The sequence below is a fragment of the Bombina bombina genome, chromosome 5 (assembly GCF_027579735.1).
Source record: "Bombina bombina isolate aBomBom1 chromosome 5, aBomBom1.pri, whole genome shotgun sequence".
Classification (NCBI taxonomy): Eukaryota; Metazoa; Chordata; class Amphibia; order Anura; family Bombinatoridae; genus Bombina; species Bombina bombina.
This window is the reverse complement of record NC_069503.1, coordinates 168,169,577-168,192,639: the sequence shown is the minus strand read 5'-3', so window position 1 is coordinate 168,192,639 and position 23,063 is coordinate 168,169,577. Positions and strand designations below refer to the sequence as shown.

The following is a 23,063-nucleotide window of genomic DNA, read 5'->3' as shown; positions in this document are numbered from 1 at the left end:
TTTCATGATTCAGATAGAGCAGCAATTTTAAACAACTTTGCAATTTACTTCCGTTAAATGTGCACCGTCTTTTTATATTTAAACTGTTTGAGTCACCAGCTCCTACTAAGTATGTGCAATTTCAAGTAGACTGTCCCTTTAATATCCTTTATACAACAATTATTTATCAATAGCCAAACTCCACCCACCATGTGCCTTATTTGGAGGAGCCAATCTGGGCTTTAGTCGGCAGACAACAAGGCTAGCCCCAGCAATAATGTTAGTATAGAGTGCATTGTTTTGCGGGCGTTCTCATACAGCCAGCTAGGGAAATATATGTAGCAGGGTTAGCCTAGAGAGGTCAGCAGGGTGCAGTTTAAGTTCTGGGATTAAGAAATTGCTCAAATTGCAGAGCTAAATTACATGACGGGGTGGGATAAATAATGAAAGTATATTAAAAAGTTGTTTCATTATACATAACTAAACATGTTATATACAAATCTCAAGGAGTTTACTGTCCCTTTTAAAGCAAATATTTTTTTCTTTAAAAGGGACATAATACCCAGATGCTAAATCACTTGATAGTGATACAGCATAAATGTAAAAAGCTGACATGAAAATATCACTTGAACATCTGTGTAAAAGGGGAAGATATTTTACCTCAAAATGTCTTCAACTCACCAGAGTAAGTGCTCTGTAAACAGTTATACTTGAGTTATTGTCCAGCTGCAAGTTGTAGGGGGAGAAAAACAAAAAACACAACAGCCAATCAGCATCAGTTGTGCTGATTGGCTATTAATCATGCTCTGTTTTGCTGTGATCTCATGAGATTTAAGTAAACTTCCTTAAACTGAATAAAAATATAACATGACTGTGCCTGCACATGCCAGATGCACACTCTTGCAAGTCCTAGGACAAGCATTCGTTACAGTGGGGGGACATTTTGAGATACATTTCTTCCTTTTTTATATAGAGATGTTCAGGTGATATTTTCTAGTCAGCTTTTTACAGCTATGCTGCATCACTATCAAATGCTTCAACATTTGGCTGTCATGTCCTTTTAAGTTGAATAGTGGTAAAATAAAGGGACATTAAATTCAAAACTTTAACATAAAACATTTCATTAAGAGGTATTAAAACAACTTTGCTTTTCCCCCAGAGAGGCCAACAAAGGAAAATGCAGCACTTAGACCTCTGACCCGTTTACATTCTACACATTGATTGTTTGATTAGTGCAAGGACCTAATTTATATCTGTCCCTAACTGGTCACTGAGCAGGAAATATAAATATGTTCAGGAGTCCCTAGATTGTTACTTGAATAACCTTGTTGCTAAAGGATGGATTATGTCATCGCTAAATACAACTTGGAGTAAGCTAAAAATTCATTTAGCATCAACCACAATGAAATGTGCCAATCTGAGGCTCAATCTGCTTGCATTTGAGGATGATTTCACACATCCAGAAGCATTTTTATATTAAGCTAAAAATCACAGCACAGTTGATTCATCAGATATACTTTATGGCCAAAAGAAAATGGACACCCCTACTAATTATGTGCAGGTGTTTCAGCCACACCCTTTGCTAGCAAGTGCATAAAATCCAGCACATAGCCATGCAATCTCCATAGACAAACATTGGCAGTACAATGGGTTGTACTGAAGAGCTCAGTGACTTTAGAAGTGGAACTGTCATGGGATACCACAAGTCAGTCTGTGAAATGTATGCCCTACTAAATCTGCCCCCAGTCAACTGCTATTATTGTGAAGTGGAAACATCTCTGAACAACATCCCAGCCATGAAGTGGTAGATCACGTAAACTCACATACTGGGGCTGTCAAATACCAAATCATGTGACGTGTAAAAATAATCAATCTCTTGCTTCACTCACTAAAGAGTTCCATGCTGCCTCTGACCATATCAGCAAAAGAATTGTGTGTTGGGAGCTTCACAAAATGGGTTTCCATGGCCAAGCAGTTGTACACAAGTATCACATCAACATGTGCAATGGCCAAGTGTAGGCTGGAGTGGAAACATGTTCTCTGGAGTTATCAATCACTCTTCAGTATTTGGAAGTCTGATGGAAGAACCTAGGTGTGGCAGATGCCAGGAGAACACTAACCAGAATTCAAAGAACCTAACTGTGAGTTTGGTAAAGGAGGGATAATGGTATGGAGCGGTTTTTGTGCTGGGCTCCCTTAGTTCCAGTAAAGGGTCACCTTAAAGGGACAGTCTACACCAGAATTGTTATTGTTTTAAAAGATAGATAATCCCTTTATTACACATTCCCCAGTTTTGCACAACCAACAAAGTTATAATAATATACTTTTAACCTCTGTGATTATTTTGTATCTAAGCCTCTGCAAACTGCCCCTTTATTTCAGATCTTTTGACAGACTTGCAGTTTAGCCAATCAGTGCCTGCTCCCAGATAACTTCACGTGCACGAGCACAATGTTATCTATATGAAATACGTGAACTTACACCCTCTAGTGGTGAAAAACTGTTAAAACGCATTCTGAAAAGAGGTGGCCTTCAAGGTCTAAGAAATTAGCATATGAACCTCCTAGGTTAAGCTTTCAACTAAGAATACCAAGAGAACAAAGCAAAATTGGTGCTAAAAGTAAATTGGAAAATTGTTTAAAATTACATATGCTCTATCTGAATCATGAAAGTTTCTTTTGGCCTAGACTGTCCCTTTAATGCTTCAGGATACAAATACATTTTAGACAATTGGGTGCTTGCAACTTTATGGAAAGTTTGGGGGAGGCCCTTCCCTGTCTCCCATAACTTTTTCCTGTGCACATAGCGCGGTCCTCAAAGAAATTATTTGACAAGTTTGTTGTGTGGAGGAATCTACTGTAAGTGGTCTGCACAAAGCTATGACGTCAACCCCACTGAACAACTTTGTTATGAATTGGAATGCCGATTGCAAGTCAGACCTACTCATTCAACTTCAGTGCCTGACCTCACAAATGCACTTTTGGCTGAATGGGCACAAATTCCCACACACTCCATTTTGTAGAAAGCCTTCCCATTAGAGTGGCAGCTGGTATAGATGCAAAGAGGTTAAGGGGCAACTCCATGTTAACGCCCACAGTTCATATAGGTATGATAGTACACATACCATATAGTGTTACCTTTAAGCACAGGAACGCTTAGCAAGCATATTTAAAAAAAAATGCAATTGCTTTAAGACATACTAAATCAACTTGCAAATATATCTAATCTAATGATTCCTAGAATATTCCAAAGTGTCCATACATCCATTACACAAGGCAGTAGTAAGTGTAATTTTGGGAATATTAGAAGGACAGTCAAGTCAAAATTAAACTTTCTCTATTCAGATAGAGCATGTAATTTTAAACAGCTTTCCAGTTTACTTTTATCATAAAATTTGCTTGTTCTCTTGCTATTCTTTGTTGAAAGCTAAACTTAGGTAGGCTCAAACTGATTTCTAAGCTGTTGAAGGCTATTTATGAGTCAGCGCTGACTGGCTAAAATGTAAGTCTGTCAAAAGAACTGAGATAAGGGGGCAGTCTGCAGAGGCTTAGATACAAGGTAATCACAGAGGTAAAAAGTATAAAGGGATTATCTATCTTTTTAAACAATAACATTTTTGAAATAGACTGGTCCCTTTCCTTTTATGCCTGAAAATAAAAGGCAAGAAATAAACAAATGATTTGTTGCAAGTTAATAATGCTGCTGTTGGCATAAACTTGTATTAAAGAGTCAGTGGCTTATGTTGTAACAGATGCACTTAATCCCTAGGCTACCAAAATAGCAACAAAAAAATACTAATGTGTTAAAGATTTTTTTTATTTTTATTTTTTAAGTGCGCCAGTTGGTTGTATTAGAGCTATAGTTTGTAGTTATGCAGTTCTCACCTGACCAGCTCCTGGGACAGACACAGGGACAGACACTTGAGTAAGCCTGGCATGCCCAGCGGGTTGAGGTAGATTAGCAGTGAGCTGTGCTGGAGTTTGGAGATAGGTTCCTGTTGGCTCTGCTGCAGGGAATAGCTAGAAAATAAATAAAACAATAACCATTTAACCCAAACAAATAGAAACCCAAAGCAACACCAGTAAATGAACAAGCAGAAATAATTATTATAAGAACAGTATCGGTTCACATTAGAGCTTGGGATTCTGCATAAGCTATTTTTCATGACAAGGATAGTTCAGTTCCCTTCAACTATTGATTTTTACAGTTTAAAGTGCCATAAAACATGTTGGGGTCTGTGCATATTCTATAAGAGCTAATTAAGTAAAAAAAGTTTGCATAAAAAAATTGCTGGCAAGTATTTTCAAAAATAAGCAAAATGACTTACATAGCTGTGTTTTCTGGAGTAGACTGATCCACCCCCCCCTTATCAGTATTTACCATGAGAAACACAGGCATTGTATTTTAACTGAGTTCGCAACAGCTTTTTGCTTCAAGGCATGCTCCAGCAGATAATGACTGTTAAAGTCTTGATTCTACCATATCAATGGTGGATATACAGTATATGCAGCCATAAAAGGAAGTGTGTGGGGGGAGTTAGAGCTGTATAATTCGGATACTTAAAAGAAAGGGTTAATGGTGAGGCACTGCAGTATACATTTGCAGGTAAAGTAATTAAGACATATTATATTTTGTCTCTATCCCAACTTGCTTTATGTCCCTTTAAAAGACGTTGGCAAACGAGTTTACAACAAAAAAACAAATGCAGCAACTAAATGGAAATTCAATATCAATAGTTTATGAATTGTGCGTCACTGTATTTAGCCTTGCAAGTACTAAGCGCATCTGAATAAATTGTTTGTGCAATTCAGGTGATTAGTGAAAAAGTGTTACAGAACAAGGGGCTGGAATAATACATACAGAAAAGAACTTACCTCTGAGTTTTGTAAGGAATCTTTCACACGTGGGGACTTTAGAGAAAAAAAAAAGGATAAATAGTATTACTTTATTGCAAATTCATTTATAATAATACAAAATAAGCTTAAGGGGAATGTTTAAATGTAGTCACTAGATTTATTAGGTTTGGCCTATTTTATAAACTAAAAACTGAGGCATTTAGCCCTTGAATGAGGATGGTATGACCTATAGTCCACCTTCAATAAGTATGGTATGGCCTACATCGTACCTTCAATAAGTATGGTATGGCCTGCATCGTACCTTCAATAAGTATGGTATGGCCTGCATCGTACCTTCAATAAGTATGGTATGGCCAATGCTGTACTTTGATTGCACATATGAAATACCTTGAATGAACATGGTTTGGCCGATGAAATACACTGAATGAACATGGTAGCAACTATGGTATACACTGAATGAACATGGTAGCAACTATGGTATACACTGAATGAACATGGTAGCAACTATGGTATACACTGAATGAACATGGTAGCAACTATGGTATACACTGAATGAACATGGTAGCAACTATGGTATACACTGAATGAACATGGTAGCAACTATGGTATACACTGAATGAACATGGTAAGGCTTTAATATAAACCTGAGTGAACATGCTATGGTCTATATAATACCTTGAATGAACATAGTCAACATGGTTCTATGTAATACATTAAATGCAAACGGTATGGTTTGTCCTATACCTTAAACAAACATGGTATGTTTTGTTTTACTCTTTTGAATGGGACACAAGACCATTTTACTAATTTAATAACTATTATCAAAAAAATATAAAGGATTATGCTTTTACTCTGAGTGCCACCTCCATGATAGTTTACTGAACTTTAATAAATATTATAATCATGATGTCTAATTGGACCAAATTCATTAACTGGTCTTTAATATCCTCTCCAGCTTCTACACTTCCTATGTTATGCGGCTGAGTCACTAAGGAATAGAGTCTACAAAGATACAAAAATAAACTGGTGAAGCTGGAGAACAAGGAGAGACTTATAAGTGCCTGTGGGTTCCGTTTACATGTTACTGTTACAGATAGAAAACCCTTTATTTAAACTGGTTGGGACAGGAAAAGTTTTGGATATGGTAATAGTCTGTATTTTGGAATATTTCCATCTGTAAAATGGCTCAGTTTTGAAGAGGGGGTGGGACCAGGTGTAAACAACAATATCTTATGTCATTTAGGCAATATTTACATGTCACTGTACAGCTTATACATATAACCTAAAGGTAGTTTTATATCGGTTGTAATATTGTTGTATACATACTACAGTGCTGTAATCGGAAAGGTAATATTTGTTGTTTTTAATTAATATACACTATTATTTGCATTAAGATCACAATAGCCAAACCAAAGACAGACAGAGAAGACCGACTTACAGGCAGTGAAAATTTAAATTTTCGATCATTTTAATTGTTAATTTTTTTTAAATCAAAATGTTTGGATTTCAGCATAAGTTTGGATTTTGAACTTGCGGATTTGGGTATTTGTACTAGTTAGATAATATGAAACCTGTGCTCACCCTCAGCTGTAACACAGCAGCTTTTCCTTCCTCACTCTCTTCATCCAACTCGTCATCGCTCCATTCCCAACCTCCATCTTCAGTTTTATGCAGTCGACCACTGGAACCTGGCACTCTCCTAACCTGGGAGAGGCCGAGAGCATTTTCTTTTATTACAACCAGCTAAATAGGATTATTCTCTATATATCTATATACAAATACCACTGTCTGACTCCTAAAAATATGTCAGGCTTCTAAATATTCTTACTGGCTCCTAAATTTAAAACAGATTTGTCGACCATTGAGCAATAAGAAGTTTATGATCATTAAGAAATGTGCTTCTTGCAGTGATTTATAAAAAAAAACAGAATTTATGCTTACCTGATAAATTTCTCTCTTGTGATGTATCGAGTCCACGGATTCATCCATACTTGTGGGATATTCTCATTCCGAACAGGAAGTAGCAAAGAGAGCACCCACAGCAGAGCTGTCTATATAGCTCCCCCCTTAGCTCCACCCCCCAGTCATTCGACCGAAGGTTAGGAAGAAAAAGGAGAAACTATAGGGTGCAGTGGTGACTGAAGTTTTTTTTCAAAAAATATACTACCTGTCTTAAATAGACAGGGCGGGCCGTGGACTCGATACATCACAAGAGAAAGAAATGTATCAGGTAAGCATAAATTCTGTTTTCTCTTGTAAGATGTATCGAGCCCACGGATTCATCCATACTTGTGAGATACGAATACCAAAGCTTTAGGACACGGATGAAGGGAGGGACAAGACAGGTACCTAAACGGAAGGCACCACTGCTTGTAGAACCTTTCTCCAAAAAATAGCCTCCAAAGAAGCAAAAGTATCAAATTTGTAAAATTTGGAAAAAGTATGAAGCGAAGACCAAGTCGCCGCCTTACAAATCTGTTCAACAGAAGCCTCATTTTTAAAAGCCCATGTGGAAGCCACTGCTCTAGTAGAGTGAGCAGTAATCATTTCAGGAGGCTGCTGGCCAGCAGTCTCATAAGCCAAACGGATGATGCTTTTCAGCCAAAAAGAAAGAGAGGTTGCCGTAGGCTTTTGGCCTTTCCGCTTTCCAGAATAGACAACAAACAATGAAGATTTTTGACGAAAAACTTTAGTTGCTTGCAAGTAGAACTTTAAAGCACGAACCACATCTAGATTGTGCAACAGACGTTCCTTCTTTGAAGAAGGATTAGGACACAGAGAAGGAACAACAATTTCCTGATTGATGTTCCTATTAGAAACAACCTTAGGAAGGAATCCAGGTTTGGTATGCAAAACCATCAGCATGAAAAACAAGGTAAGGTGAATCACACTGTAAGGCAGATAATTCAGAAACTCTTAGAGCCCAAGAGATAGAAGCTTAATATCTATGGAATGCATAGGTTCAAACGGAACCCCTTGAAGAACCTTAAGAACTAAATTTAAACTCCATGGCGGAGCAACAGGTTTAAACACAGGCTTGATTCTAACTAAAGCCTGAGAAAACACCTGAACATCAGGAACATCTGCCAGGCGTTTGTGTAGAAGTATAGACAAAGCAGATATCTGTCCCTTTAAGGAACTAGCAGATAAGCCCTTCTCCAATCCCTCTTGGAGAAAAGCCAATATCCTAGGAATCCTAATCTTACTCCATGAGTAACTATGGGATTCACACCAACAAAGATATTCACGCCATATCATATGGTAGATTTTCCTGGAGACAGGCTTTCTAGCCTGAATCAAGGTATCAATAACTGACTCAGAGAAACCACGCTTTGATAAAATCAGGCGTTCAATCTCCAAGCAGTCAGACGCAAAGAAAGAAGATTTGGATGCGTGAATGGACCCTGAACTAGAAGGTCCTGCCTCAGAGGCAGAGTCCACGGTGGAACGGATGACATGTCCACCAGATCTGCATACCAAGTCCTGCGTGGCCACGCAGGCCCCATCAAGATTACCGAAGCTCTCTCCTGTTTGATTCTGGCAATCAGACGCGGAAGGAGAAGGAACGGTGAGAAATAAAAACTAACATTTTTGTCACCACAATCTCTTTACCCTTCCTTATTGCTTAGAGCCGGCAAAGAGAATGACTGGGGGGTGGAGCTAAGGGGGGAGCTATATAGACAGCTCTGCTGTGGGTGCTCTCTTTGCCACTTCCTGTTGGGAAGGAGAATATCCCACAAGTATGGATGAATCCGTGGGCTCGATACATCTTACAAGAGAAAAGACAGCCTTTCGGAACTGACAAATGTTTGTGCTATTTAGAAGAAGAAATAAAAAAAAGTACTAATTTGCTTTACAACTAACTAATTTACAATAAAGGCAATTTTTCAATAAAAAGAAAAACCTACAGCAAAAACTATAAATGAATTGTTACTATATATACTGCATAATAGGCAGTTTAAAGGGAGATGAACCCCCAAATTTAAAAACTATATTTTGTAAAATACAAAAGTTGAAATGAAATCGGCACATCAAGGGTTTCACTAAAACAACCGATGAGACCAATATTTTATTAGTAACGTAAGAAGGCAAATAAACCAGCACTGCATCTAATGTTTAGAACACAACAAGCCCAAGCAGCAAATACCTTTTTAGCTCGTTCTGTAATGGACGGAGCTTTATGCAGCATCTTCTCCTGTAAGAATTCTTTATTCTAAAACAAACAAGAGGTTTAGATTAAGATTTACAAAACATTGCAAGAAATGGTTTTTGGGACCTGTTTCTTAATATTTCACAAACACTAATAAGCCATATTCAGCTAATGATGTGAGGCTTAGTAACATCATCACAGCATTATTTAAAGGGACAGTTACTACCTTGAAATTTTTATTAAAAAAAAATGTTTTAGTTATGAAACAACTTGGCACTATCATTTCATTACTCAATTTTCATAAGAATTTTCTCATTCTCAGAAATGCAGCCTGATGACCTATCAATGCTAACACTGCTACATATATTTGCCTAATTGCCTTTAACTGATAACAACTGCAAACAATTGCACTTTATACTAACTTTGTGACTGTGGCTAGCTTTATCTGTGTACTAAAGCCCAGCTAGGCTCCTCGAAATAACACAAATGGCAAATTGAGTTTAGCTATTAACAAACAACTGCAGTAAAAAGTTGTTAATTTGTTTTAAAGACATTTAGACTTGAATGATATGTTATATACTACAGCATCACAACAGAAATGTCTTGTAATTACAAGGTGTTCACTGTCCCTTCAAAAAGACTAAATAGTTAATATTCTATTCATGCACAGCAGCTAGTCATTGGTTATGTTAGCTCAGGACTGTCAGTGCACTGTTCCCCAGAGCTGACTTTAGCTATGTGCTTAAAGGGACAATGAACCCAAATTTATTCTTTCCTGATTCAGATAGATCATGCAATTTAAAGTAACTTTCTAATTTACTCCTATTATCATATTTTCTTCATTCTCTTGGTATCTTTATTTGAAAAGCAAGAATGAAAGTTTAGATGCCGGCCCATTTTTGGTGAATAAGTTAACTCACCAATAAACAAGTGCTGTCCAGGGTCCTAAACCAAAAAATGTCTGGCTCCTTAGCTTAGATGCCTTCTTTTTTAAATAAAGATAGCAAGAGAACGAAGAAAAATTGCTAATTCGAGTAAATTAGAAAGTTGCTTGAAATTGCATGCTCTGAATCATGAAAGAAAAGATTTTGGGTTCAGTGTCCCTTTAACCCCACTGTGTGAGATAAAACAAATAGGGATATGCAAACAATAGTGCAATAAAAAAAAAAATCATTATTGCAGCATTATGCCCCTTAGGTCTGAAAAATGACTATACTATATATATATCTCAATTGTTTGATAAACACACTGAATACTATAGTATAGTCATATCCAACTTTACTCAATGGTTTGCACTTAAAAAAATAATAATCAGTCTCTCCACACAATAGGCTACTAGAATCCAGATGTAGCTATTTGGAGGCCTTAAATTGCCATACAAGGAAGTCAGGGGGCTAAACCTTTGGAAGGCACCTTCCTGCAGTGGGCAATTGGGCAGCAATCTTACACAAATGGTAAAGCAGCCCTGCTTGTGCAATACAAACGCATTATTAAAATTGGTGTGGGTGGAACTGCACATATGAAAGGCAACAGTGGGCAGAATGTATTAAAATTCTATTCTTTAGACCAGGGCTCAACAAACCCAAGAGCCAGGGAGCCATTGGCTCCTAGAATATTAAACCAGACTCCTAACTTTTTGTGTTATTCTTCAAAAAATTAGACCTGGCTCCTAAATTTTTAACAGATTTGTCTACCCTTACTATAGACTTTCCAGTTTTACCAGATTCAAAAAACTTTTAATAAAAAAAAAATATATATGTTTTTATTATAGGGTAAAAGGCACAAATAAACAAAGCCTTGTCCCCATTTAGTTATCAAAAGGAAAAATAAAATCAGTGTTAATTGATAAGAGGGCCAATGGAGAACCGGCCATGTGTAATTCTGAGTCCCCCGGGGTATGCACAGATGGCGCTGCAGTTATGTGGTCACAATATAAGGGCATCATCATTATGCTCAGTGATTTTATAAAAGGTCAAAATCTTATGAGCTTAGAAATGCAATTAGTGAAATAGGAGGGAGCAGCTTCTGTAATCTAAAAGTTATAAAAGTATAGTATACTATGGTTTGTCATTATTAATGTAACCCCAGGTTAGCACAGAACAGTGTACTGTAAAACTGGTAAATTTACTGTACTGCAGACTATAAAATGCACGGGAAGTAGCTGCTATAGGATTATTTTTGTATATGAAATAGCCATTACTGTTAATTTTAACCAATGCACTGTCAAATGGTCTGAGCTTGCAGGAACAGCAGACCTCACTGTCTTATCTCTCGATATACAGAATATACACAAAGACTTCCTTATCTTACCTCTGACCATATAAACAGTGAGACCAATACTTAGAGAGAACAATGAAAAAACATAATTTATGCTTACCTGATAAATTCCTTTCTCCTGTAGTGTGGTCAGTCCACGGGTCATCATTACTTCTGGGATATTAACTCCTCCCCAACAGGAAGTGCAAGAGGATCACCCAGCAGAGCTGCTATATAGCTCCTCCCCTCTACGTCACACCCAGTCATTCGACCGAGAACCAACGAGAAAGGAGAAGCTAAAGGGTGCAGTGGTGACTGGAGTATAATTTAAAAATTTAGACCTGCCATAAAAAACAGGGCGGGCCGTGGACTGACCACACTACAGGAGAAAGGAATTTATCAGGTAAGCATAAATTATGTTTTCTCCTGTTAAGTGTGGTCAGTCCACGGGTCATCATTACTTCTGGGATACCAATACCAAAGCTAAAGTACACGGATGACGGGAGGGACAGGCAGGATCTTATACGGAAGGAACCACTGCCTGAAGAACCTTTCTCCCAAAAACAGCCTCCGAAGAAGCAAAAGTGTCAAATTTGTAAAATTTGGAAAAAGTATGAAGAGAAGACCAAGTTGCAGCCTTGCAAATCTGTTCAACAGAGGCCTCATTCTTAAAGGCCCAAGTGGAAGCCACAGCTCTAGTAGAATGAGCTGTAATTCTTTCAGGAGGCTGCTGTCCAGCAGTCTCATAAGCTAAACGTATTATGCTACGAAGCCAAAAAGAGAGAGAGGTAGCAGAAGCTTTTTGACCTCTCCTCTGACCAGAATAAACGACAAACAGGGAAGACGTTTGTCGAAAATCTTTAGTTGCCTGTAAATAAAATTTCAGGGCACGGACTACATCTAGATTGTGTAGAAGACGTTCCTTCTTTGAAGAAGGATTAGGACACAAGGATGGAACAACAATCTCTTGATTGATATTCCTGTTAGTGACCACCTTAGGTAAGAACCCAGGTTTAGTACGCAGAACTACCTTGTCTGAATGAAAAATCAGATAAGGAGAATCACAATGTAAGGCAGATAACTCAGAGACTCTCCGAGCCAAGGAAATAGCCATTAAAAACAGAACTTTCCAAGATAACAATTTGATATCAATGGAATGAAGGGGTTCAAACGGAACACCCTGTAAAACGTTAAGAACTAAGTTTAAACTCCATGGTGGAGCAACAGTTTTAAACACAGGCTTAATCCTGGCCAAAGCCTGACAAAAAGCCTGAACGTCTGGAACTTCTGACAGACGTTTGTGTAGAAGAATGGACAGAGCTGAGATCTGTCCCTTTAAGGAACTAGCGGATAAACCCTTTTCTAAACCTTCTTGTAGAAAAGACAATATCCTAGGAATCCTAACCTTACTCCATGAGTAATTTTTGGATTCGCACCAATATAAGTATTTACGCCATATTTTATGGTAAATCTTTCTGGTAACAGGCTTCCTAGCCTGTATTAAGGTATCAATTACTGACTCAGAAAATCCACGTTTTGATAAAATCAAGCGTTCAATTTCCAAGCAGTCAGCTTCAGAGAAATTAGATTTTGATGTTTGAAGGGACCCTGGATCAGAAGGTCCTGTCTCAGAGGCAGAGACCAAGGTGGACAGGATGACATGTCCACTAGATCTGCATACCAAGTCCTGCGTGGCCACGCGGGCGCTATTAGAATCACTGATGCTCTCTCCTGTTTGATTCTGGCAATCAATCGAGGAAGCATCGGGAAGGGTGGAAACACATAAGCCATCCCGAAGGTCCAAGGTGCTGTCAAAGCATCTATCAGGACCGCTTCCGGATCCCTGGATCTGGACCCGTAACAAGGAAGCTTGGCGTTCTGTCGAGACGCCATGAGATCTATCTCTGGTTTGCCCCAACGTCGAAGTATTTGGGCAAAGACCTCCGGATGAAGTTCCCACTCCCCCGGATGAAAAGTCTGACGACTTGGGAAATCCGCCTCCCAGTTCTCCACTCCCGGGATGTGAATTGCTGACAGGTGGCAAGAGTGAAACTCTGCCCAGCGAATTATCTTTGATACTTCCATCATCGCTAGGGAGCTTCTTGTCCCTCCTTGATGGTTGATGTAAGCTACAGTCGTGATGTTGTCCGACTGAAACCTGATGAACCCCCGAGTTGTTAACTGGGGCCAAGCCAGAAGAGCATTGAGAACTGCTCTCAATTACAGAATGTTTATAGGCAGGAGACTCTCCTCCTGAGTCCATGATCCCTGAGCCTTCAGAGAATTCCAGACAGCGCCCCAACCTAGTAGGCTGGCGTCTGTTGTTACAATTGTCCAATCCGGCCTGCTGAATGGCATCCCCCTGGACAGATGTGGCCGAGAAAGCCACCATAGAAGAGAATTTCTGGTCTCTTGATCCAGATTCAGAGTAGGGGACAAATCTGAGTAATCCCCATTCCACTGATTTAGCATGCACAATTGCAGCGGTCTGAGATGTAGGCGTGCAAAGGGTACTATGTCCATTGCCGCTACCATTAAGCCGATCACCTCCATGCATTGAGCCTCTGACGGGTGTTGAATGGAATGAAGGACACGGCATGCATTTTGAAGCTTTGTTAACCTGTCTTCTGTCAGGTAGATCTTCATTTCTACAGAATCTATAAGAGTCCCCAAGAAGGGAACTCTTGAGAGTGGAAAGAGAGAACTCTTCTTTTCGTTCACCTTCCATCCATGCGACCTTAGAAATGACAGTACTAACTCTGTATGAGACTTGGCAGTTTGAAAGCTTGAAGCTTGTATCAGAATGTCGTCTAGGTACGGAGCTACCGAAATTCCTTGCGGTCTTAGTACCGCCAGAAGAGCACCCAGAACCTTTGTGAAGATTCTTGGAGCCGTAGCCAATCCGAATGGAAGAGCTACAAACTGGTAATGCCTGTCTAGGAAGGCAAACCTTAGATACCGGTAATGATCTTTGTGAATCGGTATGTGAAGGTAAGCATCCTTTAAATCCACTGTGGTCATGTACTGACCCTTTTGGATCATGGGTAGGATTGTCCGAATAGTTTCCATTTTGAACGATGGAACTCTTAGGAATTTGTTTAGGATCTTTAAATCCAAGATTGGTCTGAAGGTTCCCTCTTTCTTGGGAACCACAAACAGATTTGAGTAAAACCCCTGTCCGTGTTCCGACCGCGGAACCGGATGGATCACTCCCATTAGTAAAAGATCTTGTACACAGCGTAGAAACGCCTCTTTCTTTATCTGGTTTGTTGATAACCTTGAAAGATGAAATCTCCCTTTTGGGGGTGAGGCTTTGAAGTCCAGAAGATATCCTTGAGATATGATCTCTAACGCCCAGGGATCCTGGACATCTCTTGCCCAAGCCTGGGCGAAGAGAGAGAGTCTGCCCCCCACTAGATCCGTTCCCGGATCGGGGGCCCTCACTTCATGCTGTCTTAGGGGCAGCAGCAGGTTTTCTGGCCTGCTTGCCCTTGTTCCAGGACTGGTTAGGTTTCCAACCTTGTCTGTATCGAGCAACAGCTCCTTCCTGTTTTGGTGCAGAGGAAGTTGATGCTGCTCCTGCCTTGAAATTACGAAAGGAACGAAAATTAGACTGTCTAGCCCTAGGTTTGGCTCTGTCTTGAGGTAGGGCATGGCCCTTACCTCCAGTAATGTCAGCAATAATTTCTTTCAAACCGGGCCCGAATAAGGTCTGCCCTTAAAAAAGGTATGTTAAGTAATTTAGATTTAGTGCTCTGCGTGCCTGAATGGCGAATCCGGAATTCTTAGCCGTAAGTTTAGTTAAATGTACTACGGCATCTGAAACAAATGAATTAGCTAGCTTAAGAGTTTTAAGCTTGTTTGAAATCTCATCTATAGTTATTGAGTCAAGAGTCTCTTCCAGGGACTCTGACCAAAAAGCGGCCGCGGCCGTGACAGACGCAATACATGCAAGGGGTTGCAATATAAAACCTTGTTGAACAAACATTTTCTTAAGGTAACCCTCTAATTTTTTATCCATTGGATCTGAAAAGGCACAACTATCCTCCACTGGGATAGTGGTACGCTTAGCCAGAGTAGAAACCGCTCCCTCCACCTTAGGGACCGTCTGCCATAAGTCCCGTGTGGTGACGTCTATTGGGAACATTTTTCTAAATACAGGAGGGGGGGAAAAGGATACACCGGGCCTATCCCACTCCTTAGTAATTATCTCTGTAAGCCTCTTAGGTATAGGAAATACGTCAGTACTCGCCGGTACCGCATAGTATCTATCCAGCCTACATAATTTCTCTGGGATTGCAACGGTGTTACAATCATTCAAAGCCGCTAATACCTCCCCTAGCAGTACACGGAGGTTTTCAAGCTTAAACTTAAAGTTAGAAATGTCTGAATCCACTCTATTGGGATCAGAACCGTCACCTGCAGATTGAAGCTCTCCGTCCTCATGTTCTGCATATTGTGACGCAGTATCTGACATGGCCCTATTATTATCAGCGCACTCTGTTCTCACCCCAGAGTGATCACGCTTACCTCTAAGTTCTGGTAATTTAGACAAAACTTCAGTCATAACATTAGCCATGTCCTGTAATGTGATTTGTAATGGCCGCCCTGAAGTACTCGGCGTTACAATATCACGCACCTCCCGAGCGGGAGATGCAGGTACTGACACGTTAGGCAAGTTAGTCGGCATAACTTTCCCCTCGTTGTTTGGTGAATGATGTTCAATTTGTACAGATTGACTTTTATTTAAAGTAGCATCAATGCAATTAGTACATAAATTTCTATTGGGCTCCACTTTGGCTTTAGCACATATAGCACAGAGATATTCCTCTGAGTCAGACATGTTTAACACACTAGCAATAAACTAGCAGACTTGGAAATACTTTTCAACTCAATTTACAAGTAATATGAAAAACGTACTGTGCCTTTAAGAAGCACAGAAAAAAGTTATGACAGATGAGTAACAATGAACCGGAGAAATTATAAATTCAAATTCTTTCCGGTAAAAACACAATTTAGCAAAGGCTTGCCCCCATAGTAATGAATAACAAACCCTTACACAGCAGAAAAAATGTACATAATAAAAACGTTTTTTATCACAGTCAAAGCACAATCTCACAGGTCTGCTGTGAGTGATTACCTCCCTCAAAATAATTTTTGAAGACCCTTGAGCTCTGTAGAGACGATCCGGATCATGCAGGGAAGAAAACAGACTTGTGACTGAATTTCTGATGCGTAGCAAAAGCGCCAAAATAGGCCCCTCCCCCTCACACACATCAGTGAGGGAGATCAGAAACTGTCTTAAATTAAATAAAACTACCGCCAAGTGGAAAAAAACAGTGCCCAAAACAATTTTTCACCCAGTACCTCAGATAATTAAACGATTTAACATGCCAGCAAAACGTTTAACATCAAATAAATGAAGTGTCATTAGAAAGCCTGTTGCTAGTCGTTCCCACTGCAAGTTAGGCTAAAAAATTTTAATGCATACAGTATTATCCCAGTGAAGTGCCATTCCCCAGAATACTGAAGTGTAAATATACATACATGACAGCCTGATACCAGTTGCTACTACTGCATTTAAGGCTGAACTTACATTATATCGGTATTGGCAGTATTTTCTCAGTCAATTCCATTCCTCAGAAAATAATATGCTGCTACATACCTCTTTGCAGGTGAACCTGCCCGCTGTCCCCTGATCTGAAGTTTACCTCACTCCTCAGATGGCCGAGAACAGCAAAATGATCTTAACGACGCCGGCTAAAATCATACAAAAACTCAGGTAGATTCTTCTTCAAATTCTACCTGAGAAGGAACAACACACTCCGGTGCTGTTTTAAAATAACAAACTTTTGATTGAAGATATAAAAACTAAGTATAATCACCACAGTCCTCTCACACATCCTATCTATTAGTTGAGTGCAAGAGAATGACTGGGTGTGACGTAGAGGGGAGGAGCTATATAGCAGCTCTGCTGGGTGATCCTCTTGCACTTCCTGTTGGGGAGGAGTTAATATCCCAGAAGTAATGATGACCCGTGGACTGACCACACTTAACAGGAGAAACAAACATTTTAGTAAAAGCTCTGACCCCCACACCCCCTTGAGTGTGATTTGTTCTAAATCTTTTTGTTTATATATCTTTTGTATAACAAGTACTTATGTACTGACAATTTCATTATAGGCATGGACACAAAAGGCAAAAACAGCTATTTCCAATGTTAAAATAAAGGCAAATCAGTAAACAATTGGGAAAACATTAGAGAGGAGTGGGGCGGGGGGGAGCATAGTACACTGTTTTTTTTTAATTTCAACTAACTAGCTTTACTATAGTGAGATTATCCTCTGCCAGTGATGTATTTGTTGACAGATCGCCACAAATGTATCTAATAATCTAATACCGAGTACCCAATAAGAACAACTAAAAACATACCTTAGCTTTCTGGAAAAATTTATGCTTTAAAAGCTCTGCTGCCGTTGGCCTACAGAAAAACATAAAAAGGGAAAGATTAGTTAGCTGAAAATTAGCATCTTCTATTGAGGTGACTTTCTATGCAGAATTCTTCATACCGTTAGTCCCCAAAAATAAGAAAAATCAGTTTGTGGTAATGGAACAGGGGTGGACATCTAAATAGAGAGCCGAATGCCATGAGCGGCCTCCTCCTTCCGCATTTGGCAGCTAACGAAACAGGATAGATAGATAGATAGATAGATAGATAGATAGATAGATAGATAGATAGATAGATAGATGATAGATAGATATAGAGGTGGAAATACATTGCAATTGTTTATTTGGGAAATATTTGCTAACTGCAATTATTAATCTAGAACCATAATATTTTTTACGTTTGACATCTGTATTTTTATTTTTGATGAACATTGTAAACAATTTAACTTTGCAACAACTCAATATAAGACCAGATGTAAATAAAGAAATAATCAAAACTTAAAAAATATCTAAGGGACATTAACCTGCTTTAGTTGCATCCAAGGGTTTTAAACCGTTTAAACTATTTTCACGTAAAATATTTTAATCTGTTTAATTGTTGCTCATATGGATAATATATTTTTGGTTATTTTTAAAGGACCAGTAAATACAGTATATTTGCATAATAAACAAATGCATGATAAAAAGACAATGCAATTAGTCTGAACTTCAAATGAGTAGTTATGTTTATTTCCACTTCCCCTGTTTTATGTGACAGCCATCAGCCAAACACAAATGCAAATATTCATGCACATGCTCAGTAGGAGCTGGTAACTCAAAAAGTGTAAATATAAAAAGACTGTGCACGTTTTGTTAATGGAAGAAAATTGGAAAGTTGTTTAACCCCTTCCCGACTAGCCTTATTTGTCTACATCGGAACAAAGTTCCGATGTAAACAAATAAGTTAACAAATAAGTTAAAAAGTGAAATCAAGCAATCTAACAAGCTTTCTCGTGTGTTGAATGATGGAATAGTGTCTGGGGAGAGTGATTATGACGCTAGGCATACCTTCCAGTCCGCGATCACATTCAGTACAGCCAAAAGGTCAGGATGTTCAATGCCGTCCTAAGGGCGTTAAAGCCCAGTGCAGTTAGGACAGCATAGAACGTCCTAAGGGCGGGAAGGGGTTAAAATTGCTGCTCTATCTGAATCATGAAAGTTTAATTTTGACTTGAGTCAGAACTCGTGGAGCAACCCCATGCCGTTCCAGAAAAGAACATAGTGATTGGAGCATATACATGCATACCTGCTCCTGATTGGCCCACCGGCTGTACCCTCATTTTAAGTGACACCAGAGTACACAGTAAAAACAGAATTTATGCTTACCTGATAAATTTATTTCTCTTGTGGTGCATCCAGTCCACGGATTCATCCTTTACTTGTGGGATATTTTCCTTCCCATCAGGAAGTGGCAAAGAGAGCACACAGCAGAGCTGTCCATATAGCTCCCCCTCTAGCTCCATCCCCCAGTCATTCGACCGAAGGTTGGGAAGAAAAAGGAGGTGCCGTGGTGACTGTAGTTTAAAATTAAAAACCACCTGTCTTAAAATGACAGGGCGGGCCGTGGACTGGATACACCACAAGAGAAATAAATTTATCAGGTAAGCATAAATTCTGTTTTCTCTTGTAAGGTGTATCCAGTCCACGGATTCATCCTTTACTTGTGGGGTACCAATACCAAAGCTTTAGGACACGGATGAAGGGAGGGAACAAGACAGGTACCTTAAACGGAAGGCACCACTGCTTGTAAAACCTTTTCTAACACCACATTCACTTTACACTTCCGATTGCTTAGAGCCGGCAAAGAGAATGACTGGGGGGTGGAGCTAGAGGGGGAGCTATATGGACAGCTCTGCTGTGTGCTCTCTTTGCCACTTCCTGTTGGGAAGGAGAATATCCCACAAGTAAAGGATGAATCCGTGGACTGGATACACCTTACAAGAGAAAGAAAGTATTTGAGAAAAAAAACAGGATATTAAAAAAAAAAAAGAGACTATGGTGGGAATAAAGTCATGGCCCCTCTTACCTCTTTTCTGGGTCTTTCTGAAGGCACGAAGAGATCATCTTCCTAAAGGATTTCCCATATTTCTTCAGCATCTCTTTATCCTGCACACCTGTTTCCAGAGTTGGGGGATCATTCTGTAGCGTCAACATCAACACCTAAAATGATATTACAATGTTTTCAATTCACAACTCTACATAACTAGAGATCATAACTCGCTGCTGATGTGGCCTTCAGTATAACAATACTGTAAACTAAACTGATTTATTAAAGAGACAGTAAAGTCAAAATTACATTTTCATGATTTGGATATAGCATGCAATTTTAAACAACTTTCTAATTTACTTCTGTTAACAAATTTGCTTTGTTTATTGGTTTTTTTTTTTATTGAAAAGTAAAACTATATAGGCTCATAAGAGCTCAGGAGTGTGCACGTGTCTAATACTCAATGGCTCCAGTGTATTGCAACATTTGTAGCTTTGTTATACAATGCTGCAAAACACTGCTGCCATACGGTACTAAAGGCACGTGCACACTCCTGAGCGCTTTTGAGACTACATAGTTTTACTCTTCAATAAAAGATATCAAGAGAATGAAGCGAATTTGATAACAGAAGCGAATTGCATGCTCTTTCTGAATCATGAAAAAAAAATGACTTTACTGTCCCTTTAAACTAACTATGATGTTGCTAAATACAACTGGTATTTATTTTTTGGTTACATAGACTATGTTCAACATGCAAAACTTAACAGGGTGTTTTTTTTTTTTTGTTTTTTTTTTAATATTTTCTAGAAAAGGAAATATCGTTTTGTTAGTCATATTCATAAATCCACTAGAAACCGTGTGTGAGGGAGTTGTGGAATTATGCATGACACACAGTAGAAATAGTAACTTTCATCAAAATGTTTTATTAAAAGGACATAAAATGCATTAAGATTTTAATATGCAATGTTTAATTATGCATAGTAGAAAAAAAAACAAAAACCTTTGTAATAAATCATAAAATGTGTCCCCCCCTCAATTTCCTGTAATTTAAACACTGAAATTATGGGGTTTCTAATTTTGGGAATCTGAAGGGCACACTTCAAGCTTTACAAACTTAACCCTGCTACATATCGGCTACTAATTGGTCTCAGCAGAGGTGATAAGAGAAAGTACAAAACAACCAGGGTTTGTAAACAAAATTACAGTAGAATGCCTTATTTACTCCATTAACAATTCTAGATTGGTGGGGGGGAGGGGTTTCTGTCCCTTTAAAGATCAAAAAGAAGCAAAACAACTGAATATAAAGTATCATGGATATTGATTTGCAAATTGCATGTAATCTAGCCTAGATAGATATAGATTTTTTTTTTAATAAAACATGTAAAGTCTCACCTTCATTGGAGGGTATTTATGGTATGGAGCTGCTCCAGTTGCTAGTTCAATAGCTGTAATTCCAAAACTCCATAGATCTGCCTTAAAATCATACCCTCTAACCTGAAAGTCCAAAAGAAAAACAACTTTTTATCAGTTCATTTTTTTTATATATATATATATATATAAAAGTGGATTCAAACACAATCTATGTTTTGTTTTCAAATTTCTTTTAAATTGTATTACACCATGTACCTACTTTTCATGAGCTTTATCTTGCTTGAAGGGACAGTTCACCCAAAAAATTTCTCCCATTTAAATTGTTCCCAATTATCCATTTTATCTACTGGAGTGTATTTAATTGTTTACAAGTAGCTCCTTTACCCCTATTTTGGCCTTTGAAATAGCTGATTTAGCTTGTGGTTTCCCAACCTATACTGAAAGTTTTGATACTAGAGTCTCAGCTATTGAATAGCCTAAGTAAACACAGCCAGCAGAAGAAATTACACTCACAGTGGGGAGCAGGATAGTTAAGTAATAAAATGATAATTTTCCATTCCATTGTATTGAGCTTTAGTTTTCCAGACAGATATAAGATAAGGAAGTAAGTGTGTGTACACAAAGTGATAACATAATGAGATCTGATATTACCTGAGGCTCAACCCATTGTAATAGGCTGTGGTTTAAAAGCACAAAACCAGCTACTTCATATATACAAATAAACCTGAAAATGCAATTTCTCAAATATTTTATACTCAGCTGAAATAATAAGGCATTGAAATACATTAATATAAAAACTATTTTACAGTGTACTGTCCCTTTAATATGTGCACAAATCCCTTCAAATTATTATTCACTTTGAAATCAGTTTATTAACTTATCTTTACCTACAAACTTTATTTATAAAAAACAATAATCCAGAGATTTTAACAGCTGCTGCCCTGCTGATACAATCACAGGCTCAACACCAACCAAAATACTGGGAGTTAAAGAAAACTAAAATGTACAGCACCTACTAACAAGTAAGCTAGAAGAAAAAATGTACCCGAGTATTCACAATATATTTGCTATTAATAATAAAAGAGCCCATCACTAAATTGTCGGAAGTGAATAAAACACACCTGTAAAACTGGCTGTGATGTCATTTTTATAAAAAAAAAGCTAAAGGCATAGTTGCCTATTGCAAATGTCACTGTTTAAATGTATAAAAACAAAAAAACAACTTGTGAACTGCAGCCATATTACCTTCTGATTGGCTGCAGACATGCTCCCAGACAATATAGTCTCAAGGAAAGAAATCGCAGCACAACAAATATCTTACAAAAACTTCACTTTTATCATCTATTGCACCAACAAAACAAAATCCAATGTGTTGCACACACTGGTTATCAACTGAGCTCATCAAATACACAAATCCCCCTCGCACACATCAATTAACCCTTTACAAATTAACCTTCTAGTGGCCATTACAGGTTACAAAATTAAATACTGTTACTATTTAAAGGGACAGTCAACTCCAATTTCTTTATTGTTTAAGATAGACAGACAATCCCTTTATTACCCATTCCCAAGTTTTGCATAACCAACACTGTTATATTAATACACTTTATGTGATTACCTTGTTTCTAAGCCTCTGCAGACTGCCCCCTGATCACATGACTTTTTATTTACTATTGACTTGCATTTTATTCAATTAGTGCAGTGTCTGCCACAATCCACGGCGTTGGCACAATGTTATCTATAGGGCTCACATGAACTAGCACTACCCTGTTGTGAAAAGTAAATAAAGCATGTGATAAGAGGCTGTCTTTAGTGGCTTAGTGACAGGCAGAAATGTAGAGGTTTAAATGTTATAAAGTATATCAATATAAAAATGTTGGTTGTGCAAAGCTTGGGAATGGGTAGTAAAGGCGTTATCTATCTTTTAAACAATAACAATTCTGGTGTACACTGTCCCTTTAATAAATATTGAATTCTA

The 23,063-nt window shown here is 38.4% G+C and overlaps 1 protein-coding gene across 1 annotated transcript in view; it reads right to left on the bottom strand.

The window, feature by feature from the left end:
• The window catches only part of OXSR1 (oxidative stress responsive kinase 1), a 271,596-nt gene that overhangs the window by 40,701 nt on the left and 207,832 nt on the right, over nucleotides 1–23,063 (bottom strand). The window contains exons 7-13 of the mRNA XM_053713780.1: nucleotides 21,107–21,208; nucleotides 19,754–19,887; nucleotides 17,674–17,722; nucleotides 8,983–9,048; nucleotides 6,417–6,539; nucleotides 4,854–4,889; nucleotides 3,864–3,998 (exon numbers count right to left, since the gene is read on the bottom strand). Coding sequence (XP_053569755.1) covers nucleotides 3,864–3,998; nucleotides 4,854–4,889; nucleotides 6,417–6,539; nucleotides 8,983–9,048; nucleotides 17,674–17,722; nucleotides 19,754–19,887; nucleotides 21,107–21,208 — 645 coding nt within the window. The remainder of the gene's footprint in view (nucleotides 1–3,863; nucleotides 3,999–4,853; nucleotides 4,890–6,416; nucleotides 6,540–8,982; nucleotides 9,049–17,673; nucleotides 17,723–19,753; nucleotides 19,888–21,106; nucleotides 21,209–23,063) is intronic.